The sequence below is a fragment of the Dryas octopetala genome, chromosome 2, assembly GCF_963921425.1.
Source record: "Dryas octopetala chromosome 2, drDryOcto1.1, whole genome shotgun sequence".
NCBI classification, from domain to species: Eukaryota; Viridiplantae; Streptophyta; class Magnoliopsida; order Rosales; family Rosaceae; genus Dryas; species Dryas octopetala.
The window spans coordinates 22,128,866-22,140,090 of record NC_141367.1 but is presented as its reverse complement, the minus strand read 5'-3'; the positions used below and the strand labels follow the sequence as shown (position 1 = coordinate 22,140,090).

Sequence of the window (11,225 nt, the reverse complement as noted above, 5' to 3'; positions counted from 1 at the left end):
TATAGGGTTTAGGGTATAAGGTATAGGGTATAGGGTATGGGGTATAGAGTATAGGGTTTAGGGTTTAGGGTTTAGGGTATAGGTATAGGGTATAGGGTTTAGGGTGTAGGTATAGGGTATAGGGTTTGGATTATAGGTATAGGGTATAGGGTATAGGGTATAGGGTATAGGGTATAGGGTATAGGGTATAGGGTATAGGGTTTAGGGTTTAGGGTTTAGGGTATAGGGTTTAGGGTTTTGGGTTTAGGGTATAGGGTTTAGGGTTTAGGGTTTAGGGTTTAGGGTTTTATTATTTAAATTGTTTATAAATATATAAATTGGGATAGTGTACTCATAAGAACTTGTTGGTTAGATGGTAAGGAGCTGTGGGAGAGAATTTGAGGTGCCAAGTTCGATCCCCTAGATGACACTTTCAATATTAAAATTTTAGTTATATATATTAGGGTTTAGGGTATAGGGTTTATATATGTTAATACATTTAACAAACATACATTAATATACCCTAAACATATATATTTGTTAATTTACTTAACATATATATGTTTTTTCATTTATATAAAGCTTAGGGTTTAAGGTTTAGGTTATTAATTTTATTATGTAAATTGTGTATATAAATATATAAATTTGAATAATAAGTTTTGGGTTTAGGATTATTAATTTTATTATGTAAATTGTGTATAAATATATAAATTGGAAGAATAAGTTTAGGGTTTAGGGTTTATGGGGTTTAAGGCTTTTAGGGTATAAGGTTTAGGATATAGGGTATAGGGTATAGGGTTTAGGGTTTAGGGTTTAGGGTATGGGTATAGGATTTTGGGTTTTGGGTTTAGGGTTTAGGGCTTAGGGTAGGGTATAGGGCTTAGGGTTTAGGGTTAGGGTATAGGGTATAGGGTTTAGGGTTTAGGGTTTAGGGTATAAGGTATAGGGTATAGGGTATAGGGTTTAGGGTTTAGGGTTTAGGGTTTAGGGTTTAGGGTTTAGGGTTTAGGGTTTTATTATTTAAATGTTTTATAAATATATAAATTGGGATTGTGTACTCATAAAAACTTGTTGGTCTGATGGTAAGGAGCTGTGGGAAAGAGTTTGTGGAGCCAAGTTCGATCCCTGGATGGCACTTTTAATATTAGAATTTTTGTTTAGGGTTTAGGGTTTAGGGTTTAGGGTTATAGGGTTTAGGGTTTAGGGTTTAGGGTATAGGGTTTAAGGTTTAGGGTATAGGTATAGGGTATAGGGTTTAGGGTTAGGGTATAGGGTTTAGGGTTAGGGTATAGGGTTTAGGGTTTAGGGTGTAGGTATAGGGTATAGGGTTTAGATTATAGGTATAGGGTATAGGGTATAGGGTTTAGGGTTTAGGGTATAGGGTTTAGGGTTTAGGGTTTTATTATTTAAATTGTTTATAAATATATAAATTGGGATAATATACTCATAAGAACTTGTTGGTTTGATGGTAAGGAGCTGTGGGAGAGAATTTGAGGTGCCAAGTTCGATCCCCTAGATGACACTTTCAATATTAAAATTTTAGTTATATATATTAGGGTTTAGGGTATAGGGTTTATATATGTTAATACATTTAACAAACATACATTAATATACCCTAAACATATATATTTGTTAATTTACTTAACATATATATGTTTTTTCATTTATATAAAGCTTAGGGTTTAAGGTTTAGGTTATTAATTTTATTATGTAAATTGTGTATATAAATATATATATTTGAATAATAAGTTTTGGGTTTAGGATTATTAATTTTATTATGTAAATTGTGTATAAATATATAAATTGGAAGAATAAGTTTAGGGTTTAGGGTTTATGGGGTTTAAGGCTTTTAGGGTATAAGGTTTAGGATATAGGGTATAGGGTATAGGGTATAGGGTATAGGGTTTAGGGTTTAGGGTTTAGGGTATGGGTATAGGATTTTGGGTTTTGGGTTTAGGGTTTAGGGCTTAGGGTAGGGTATAGGGCTTAGGGTTTAGGGTTAGGGTATAGGGTATAGGGTTTAGGGTTTAGGGTTTAGGGTTAGGGTATAGGGTATAGGGTATAGGGTATAGGGTTTAGGGTTTAGGGTTTAGGGTTTTATTATTTAAATGTTTTATAAATATATAAATTGGGATTGTGTACTCATAGAAACTTGTTGGTCTGATGGTAAGGAGCTGTGGGAGAGAGTTTGTTGAGCCAAGTTCGATCCCTGGATGGCACTTTTAATATTAGAATTTTTGTTATGTATATTTAGTGCTTACAGATTTTATCCAGTTGTAACACATGTTAAGTACCCATTCACCATGACAAGCGAAAATGAATCTAAGGTATATGATTAGAGAATCTACCTGATGCTTAATTAATTAATTAATTAAAATCAGCTCATCACTGTTTGCTCGACAAACAACTTGCGCTAACTTCAACTTCTCATCTGATGCTTAATTAATTAATTAGACTAGCTAGATTTAATTTTTTTGTTTTTTACGTGTTAAAGAAGTGGTCATGAATCATGATTACATATGCTTTTAGTGTCAACCTGCCATTGAAGAGTTCTCTTCAAAATTTTGTTTATTTTCACTCTTTGTGAATTTCAATGCATTGAGAAGCCTTGGCAATGAGCATTGATGGATGATTATAATAGTGCTATATATTGAAGTGTTATATATACAGACATATTAATGTTATCCAAGTATCCAACTGTGCTTTTGAAATTTTCGGATAGGAAAATGTTTGGCACCATCTCTATGGTAGGGCTGGTAATGGATCGGGTCGAATCCATATTGGCCAAACAATTAACCTACCCAATCAATCGACTTTGGCTATTTTTTTAAATTGACAACCGATCTGATTGTTATGTGTCGGTTGATGGTTGGACAACCAATTTTGTCGGTTGAGGTCAAGTCAGTTGGTTGTTTGGCCCGACTCCACATATTTTTTTCCCCACATTCCTAAATCCTAATAGATCAGCACCTGCAAACTTGAAAATCAAACACTCCAAAACAGACGGTCTAGACCAAACAACCACCATTTTGTATCAAGCAGCAAACCAGGTCCTGAATGCAACGTGTATTTATCAAACAAACACATAATGAAACAACAAACCCTCACAGAAAATTCAAATTAAAACTAACATTCATCAATTGAAGGAACCGAAAATTCAAAGGGAAATTTAAAGAAAATTAACCGAATGACAAATTCCCCAAATTGATGTAGTGTACTTACATGATTAGGGTTTTCACCTCCCAAATTAATCACCAAGTGCCTAATTTTGAGTTAAATTCCCCAAATTGAATTGTCAACATCAAAATCGTCAACTTAATAAATAAAAACCCTAAATTCATTGTTGCAAGTGGAAATTAACTGAAGAAAAGTCAAATAGAGTGAAATTAAGCTTACCCGAGTCTAATTGGGAAGCGATGATGAATGAAACACGGCGGACATGGTGGTGGTGCGGGTCAGTGAGAGTTGAGAGAAGATGAGAGAGAGTGAAAACATAAGAGACTGGAGAGACTGAGAGGCATATGTGGTCGTGGCACGGGGGAGAAGATGATGGTATGGTGGTGGGGGCATGGTGGCGACGCAGTGGTGATGGTGTCGAGCTGAGAGAGACAGAGAGTGAGAGTTCTTGAGAGTTGAGACTGAGAGAGAGAGTTCTTTTTTTGGTTTTGCTCCACTCACCCACCCACACACTTTCTCTGTCCCAGCCAACCATATAGGGCCACTTGTCATTTGTTTAGTCAATGTCGGTTGCTCGGATCGAGTCAGGTATTCAACTTTTTTAGGATCTAGCAACCGCCAATCAAACTGACTCTAGATGGGTCGGATGGAATAATCGAACTGACTTGGTTGAGTTGATTGTCAGTTGCATATTGATCGGCCACAAAAATGGGTCAATTGTCGGGTAAAAACCAACCCATTCCCACCCCTATCTCTACCAATTTCATGAATTCACGTCTTTTTTTTATCTTTTTATTTTTATATATGAAATAATTTTTTTATTTATTTAAAATGGAAAGACAAAAAATAATATGAATTTGTGAGATGTAAATGGCCGGAGGAGTTCCTACAACCGTGATAGGGGATGACAATTTTTCCCATGCATTCCATGCCTATGGGTCCCTCAGAAATGGGTGAGTACGAAGATAGCACTCTCCTTCCCATACCCACCTCATGCAGGCACACTGGCCTGTTATGACCACTGTGTTATTGGTTGAAAATAAGCACAAGGGACAGACGGGATTTAGAGCATTCAGGGGATGAAAAAGTAAACGGCTGGATTCATTTACTTTCAAATTTCAGACCCAAATAAGAGAGAATGATCCATTGGCCCATATAACTATAAAAATTAAAATAAAAAACTAAAACCTCAGCTCAAAGCCTCAAATAAAGGTTGACCCATCTTTGAAACAAAAGGCCAGATTTTCTCTAGTCATTGGACTTTCAGGCTAGATGCCTGTTCATGGATTTAAGTCCATGAGACTAGTAAAAAATAAAATAGCTTCTCCCATTCTATAGACCTCCTCAATCTCAAATTCTCAATAGGAATGGAATTAGATAATTCATTGACCACTTTTGATGTCGCTATATTAGTAACCATCACTTTTTTGGTACTAATAACCATAATTTTTCAGTCAAAGAATATTATTAAGCATTCCACAGTCGTCAGCCAGTGCTTAATTAAGACGTAGTTGCACGCATAATGGCATGAACTTCTTGTCCACTTAAAGAGTGACCAAGTTGTTTTCTCTTCCCATGCCTTTTGCTAAATTTGGTTTGGCAAGTCCTAGATGCCGGATGGTATTCTAATCAAAGTACTAAATGAGTATTATGAAGGCAAATCATTGGCTATGCTCAAAATTTGGAGAGGTTGAGATTTTGATTTCCCTTTGGGGAAGTATCAAAAATCTGTTGGCCAAAAGGAAAAGAGAGAGCAATCAAAATTGCACATTGTTGGGTAAAAACGGTTCACCTTTTAGAAATGAGACAGGTAAGCAGCAGAAACTGTTCCACTTTTTTAAGAGCAGCACAAGAAATGCGTTGAAGACCCAATTTCTATTGCGACTGAAATTCCAATCCCTTCAAAGAGCCAAAACTGCATGTGTGAGCAACAACCCTCCTCTTGTTACACCATTTGACTCTCACTGGCATGCAAGAAATACTGCTTTTTCTATTGTACATGGTCTTTGCACCTCTTGCTTTTTCAAGGCCAATAAAGACTCAGTTAATTGAGAACAATTTTCATCCACTCTGCAAACTTTGTGTTCCTTGTAGACAAAGTGCATATCAGAAAGCTTGATGAAAATAAAAGGCTTATTTGAAGAGGCACAACCATCACCTGAAACTTCCAACTATGCATCCACTAGTGCCCGTTCTAAAGATGGTGATCAAGAAATGGGCTCCAATGCTATTATGCCAAACAGTGGAAATGTCTTAAACAAGTCGGCCTTCTTCTGTTTTCCACACCAAATGGATTTGAATCTTGCTCGCGTGGTAAGATTTCAACATTCTCTAAAGAGTTTACATCATCTTGATTTTCCTGATGAGCTTTGTGTTTTAATTTCAGACCACATCAAAACCAGGCAATGGTTGCATGCACATTCTTAACAATAACATAAAGTAGTACTTGTTGCAACATGAATGCTGCATGACACAAATTCATTCATTTAGATTCTCATGGTATACAGGCTAGAATATCACAGTGATGAAGGCAGATACATTCACACGTTTAGGTAGCAATTTATGATAATTAGTAAAACAAAAATCTGCTTTTCTTTGTTATGCTGATATAGTCAAGAAAGATCAGAGAAGATAGTGGCAAACCACTAATGCCAAGCCTAAAATAGGCTTAAAAATTATTTTCGGATTGATTCTCAAAGCCAAAGAAAGAAGATTTCAGTTCAAGGTTCTAATAATCCTATTTCTTTGTGTGGAAAAAATGATCTAAAATCCTAATTAAAGAGTATCCAAGCTAGAAGTTTGTAACATGGACTTTCAGAAAAAATTAGTGTAATTATGTTATGGTAAGTTTGATCGGTAGCCTTACTTCGTGGAAAGTAGCTTCTGAAAGCATTTTTGGAACTCTTACTTGTTGAATGGTTTGTAATATCGGACATATAAGTTCATTGTACTATAATAAGCAGGCTTTGGCAGAGATGGTGGGGACTTTTATCTTGATGTTTTGCGTGTGTGGGATCATAGCAAGCACACAGGTGATGAGAGGTGAAGTGGGTCTTTTGGAGTATGCAGCCACAGCAGGTTTAACAGTAGTTGTTGTTATTTTCTCCATAGGCTCCATCTCTGGTGCACATGTTAACCCTGCTGTCACAGTAGCCTTTGCAACCTTTGGTCATTTTCCATGGTCCAGGGTACTTAATGGACCATTAACTCTAATCTAATTATTTATAGGGTGTTTAACTAAGCACCAAACTAATGTTGTTTCCCTATTGTTTCAAAAGGTTCCACTTTACACAATTGCACAAACATTGGGTTCAGTGTTGGCAACATATATTGGAAGGTTTGTTTATGGCATAAAACCAGATCTCATGACCACAAAACCTATACAAAGCTGCTCTTCTGCCTTCTGGGTGGAGTTCATTGCAACTTTCATGGTTATGTTCCTAGCTGCTGCATTGACACATCAAGCTCAAGCTGTAAGGAAAAAACTTCCATATTTGTATTCTTTAGTCTGTGTAATTGGAATCAGTTCTAGTAAATGGTTCTTATTTCCACTACTACTTAAAAAGTTTACGCAGGTTGGCCATTTGTCTGGTTTTGTTGTTGGCATTGCCATTGGACTAGCTGTGCTAATCACAGGGTAGGTCTATACAAACAATATAAATGCTGCAATTGCATAGAAGTTTCTGCATATATCACTTCACTTTCTTACTTCTTTGTCTTGGTATGCATTGCAGGCCTGTTTCAGGAGGATCAATGAACCCAGCAAGGTCACTTGGACCTGCAATTGTTTCATGGAATTTCAATGACATATGGATATATATTTGTGCCCCAACTATTGGAGCTGTTGCAGGTGCTCTCCTATTTCAGCTTCTTCGACTTCGATCCCAGCCCTGCACTCCCAGCCCCACTTCCTCTCCTAATACCTGTCTGCTTGGGCAATCCTTAGCCTATGGAGCAAGTTAGTGCACAAGAATGATGCAATTGAATGGACATTGTTGACTCAGTTGCAACACCAATTAAACTATAAGAAGCTGATCATTTACTTCTGTGATATTATGTCAGAAAAGACATCAGCTGTAACTGAATTGCAGAAGCAGAACTACTACTAGACAAAACAAAGTTCATATGCTAGAATAATTGGTGGTAGTTTCTTACCAACTTTCTTTGAATTGGTAAGAGGTGCAGATAGCACTTTTTACAAAGGCTAAATAAAAATGAAATTTGGTATCTAAAATGTTCTTGAGATCCCCCTTATTGAATATTTATAGGGAGGCCCAGGTGAAATAGAAAATTGGTGCACGTGATGTGAGACAAAATTAAAATATCATTAGATAGGAAAATGTACAGCTATATTACACACACATGACATGATAAAGTTTTCATTGAAAAAAAAGAACAGGACTGAAATTAGGTGAACAGTAAAGACAAAGACTGACCCTTAAAATTATCAAGATCTCAAATGCATTTAGAGCATCTTAATTTAATTGAAAAGCTCTTTAAGATTCTTGGTGTGTTTCAATTTTCAAAGGTTGCTGATCTTCTGCAATGCCGTAACCACAAATCAACCAAATAGCCAAACTGATCAACTTGGAATTGGGATTTAAATACAATACTGTCACCATCTTAAACATATTTAAACACCTTAATTTATAGACTACTCTCCAGTGATTCATTGGATGTTTAATGTTATGAAACAGGTTTCACTTTGGGATAGCATTAATTTATGCCACACCTAAAGAACATGCAAAGTTCTGCATTCACACCACAAACAAGTACTGATTTACTGATCAGGCAAACCTTTTTCTCCAAAATGGTCACTGATTTGCTTTCTCAGCACCTTGTGTAAACCAAGACTAGCTACTCCATGTAAATAAGGATTCTCCTAGACTTGCCTTAATGTAAACCAAGTATTATCTTAAATTTTGATCACTAACTAAGATAACATTTCACTAATTACATGTAAGATTAAGGGTCCCAAATTTGTTCACATAAGATAGAACCAAAAACGTATAGTTTGAGGTCATTGACCCTGATTTCTTAACAACCAAATTCATGATTTGACCCCATACAGTTGGAGTGATTTGAGTGCAACTTGATGGACTGAGCTAGCTAGAGCCGACCCTGATTCTTGAAACACTCAGTCAATTTACAGGCAAAGTTAAATAATGCAAAGCTTGACGTGGAGAAATCCATGAACATCACATCAACCAAACCCATCCCATACATACTTCCAAAGGAAAATAAACAACTTGGTCTAAACTTTGTCTCTCAGTGCTCATATTTTATTAATCTAATAAAACTATATAATGTTCCATTATGTAATTTAAACTCCATTACATAGATTTCCTCATCATCAACCAAAGCGGCATAACATATTATAGCAGGCGAGCATTAAGCTCCAAGTGCCTAAGACAACACTTTCCTGTTCCATACACCCTGGAATGACTGCGTCTGTATATATAAACCACAGTTTAATCTGTCCTAGTTGGATGATTACACTTTAATCACCTTTTTTTGTCTCCCTTTTGCTTTCAATCAAATTAAATAACCAAAGTGGAAATGCCCTGCCACTAATTATTGTTGTAGTTAATTGATTCGATTACGACTACTTTTCCATTGATGTGTGTATTGTGTTTTACCCTCTTATTTTATTTGGGATGATGGGGGTGCTTACCATTTAGAGCAAATTATTTTCATCCTTTTGCTAGAGCTCATTATTTATTTTTCTCTTTTTTTCACAATAAAATAGGGAAAAAAAAAAAAGAAATGGAATTATCTATGAGAGTGGACATTATAGATGCTGCAATAACTTGGTTATCTAAAACAATTGGAGCAAATATTCTATATGAATATATGGTATACTGACGTTTCAAGCTGTAATTGGTCCCGCAATTAAGCACTGGTTCATATTTGTGGGTCACATATACACAACCATAGGCCAATAAGGCCTCTGAAGACTGAAGGTATCTTGCACACAACCATCTCCAAAGTCCTTATGAATTTGGAAGGTTCCCCAAGGTCAATGGAAATTGGAATTAAAGGAGGTTTTAGATAAAATTTTAAAGTAGAAAATGATGTTTATGCACAAGTCCTAATCGAGGGTAGTAGTGGTTGAGCAAAACCCTATATGGACCTTTTATCCTTGATGAAAATCATCTCCCTACTCATCAATCCAAGTGTCTTTTACTGAAAATTATGGTCTAGGACACATTGCCACTAGGGAGTAGTCCCACCAAAACCAACTACCATTCTCGTATATTATTTCACTTTATTATCATAGGGAACTAATTAAGAAACACAAACATGGGTATTCATTGTTTTGGTTGAGAAAAAAGGTCTATTGATTTTAGGTACCAAATTATAATATTTTTTTATTTCAACTACTAAAACATTTATGTCATTTCACTTTAGGTACTAAATTTCAGTTTATGTACCAACTTTAAAAAATATGGTTATATCAAACTGTGACTGTCTAATAGTCATAACTTTTTTATTGATTTATTTATTTTTCAATATTTGCAAGGTTTAGACTTTAATATTTAGTCTTTGGGTTATAGGACTTCATCCCCAAACCTAAATCAAAAGTATGAAACCTTTAAAAATTTTGATTTTTTATAAATTTTAAATAGTCACAACTGTGACTGTTCGACAATTACAACTGTAACTGTTCGACAGTCACAACTGTATAACAAACTGATTTGTGACCTAATCCAAAATGTTTTACTCTAGGTTAGTACCTAAATTAAAAAAAATTAGTGTCTTGCTGCTTTATTAAAAAACTATTGATATTTGATATTTAATCCTAATTTTCTATGAGAAAAATGGGATTATAATTAGGGTTGTTGATTGAAAATCCTATTTGGTCCAATTATGAATGTCTTCACAAGGCATTTTTCAAAAAGAATATAGTGTTCTTTTTGGCACAAGTAGAAACTGCCTATGATGAATCTAAGATTGCAATTAAATTAAGATACCAAAACTGCCCTACTAAAAGCTTTAATTCAACAATCTTATCCACTGAAGTCCAATTGTGATTGGATGTAGTATTGTAGGCTTATCTTGGGTGGAAAAGTAAATAGGCCTACTACTTGCTGTTCTTGTCATTTTTTTTTTTTTGGCCACTTTGCTGTTCTTGTCATTTAATGGGACTAAAAGGCTCCAATAGTCCAATATTCTGTCTATAGACTATAGCCAAACACTGATTATTGTCACGTCTTGTCCAAAGTCGGTCCCCGATTGCGGTCACATAAAAGAAAACAATTTATTTCTTAAATGAAATAAATAAACAGGAGGGGAAGGAAGATGAAAGTGAAAGAGAACATAATCAATTATCTTTATCTTTTAATTTTTTTTTATCAAGTAGAAACTTTCATTAGATGTAAAACGACCAAACAAACACAAAAGCAGAAGGAATAAAAAAGCCCAATATTCATTGCTGAGTAATAATTGGATTCATGGCAACGCTATGGAAGAAAATTTTCAAAGTAATACCTAGTTGTTTTGGATGTTTCAATAACATGTAATTTTCTTGTGTGTAAAAATTGTCCCATAAAGAAAAAAGAGGCAAGCATTTATGAGCTTGAGCTCATTTGATACAGGTGTGTACCTTATCTACAAAGAAGCTCATTTGGGAATTGGGTATGGTATAAAGATGATATTTACAGAGACAAAATAATATTACAATGTAACTGAGGCCAGCCGTATGTTGTTTATGTTTTCACCACAACAAAGGCACAAGGAAATAGAGTGGATCTTCTCCTTCAATAGTTTGGCCATCAAATTCCAAAAACCTATAAAAAAAAATTTAAGAAAGAAAAAAAGGTCCATTGAAATATTAATTTATGGTTTTTAAATAATATATAGTTGCGTGACGTGTTTTAATTCATGTTTTGGTTAAGCAGCAAGTACACAAATGTGGATTAATTGAGTTCGAGCCTGTCTAATCTAGAACAAGAATTACACCAACCAATTAAGTTGATGCATGCAAATTTTTATTTTGCTTCCAAAGTCCTAAAGGTTTTTATGAGGAAGGAAAATGTGGCCAGCAGGTCTGCAACGTAAGTCCTTCT

General features: G+C 35.2%; 1 protein-coding gene across 1 annotated transcript; it reads left to right on the top strand.

The window, feature by feature from the left end:
- Nucleotides 1–4,957: 4,957 nt before the first annotated feature.
- On the top strand, nucleotides 4,958–7,119 carry NIP7;1 (NOD26-like intrinsic protein 7;1). The gene is made up of 6 exons (XM_086231178.1): nucleotides 4,958–4,966; nucleotides 5,251–5,469; nucleotides 6,120–6,344; nucleotides 6,435–6,629; nucleotides 6,732–6,793; nucleotides 6,891–7,119. The coding sequence occupies exons 1-6, from the start codon at nucleotides 4,958–4,960 to the stop codon at nucleotides 7,117–7,119; spliced, it is 939 nt and encodes a 312-aa protein (XP_086087304.1).
- The last annotated feature ends 4,106 nt before the right edge of the window (nucleotides 7,120–11,225 follow it).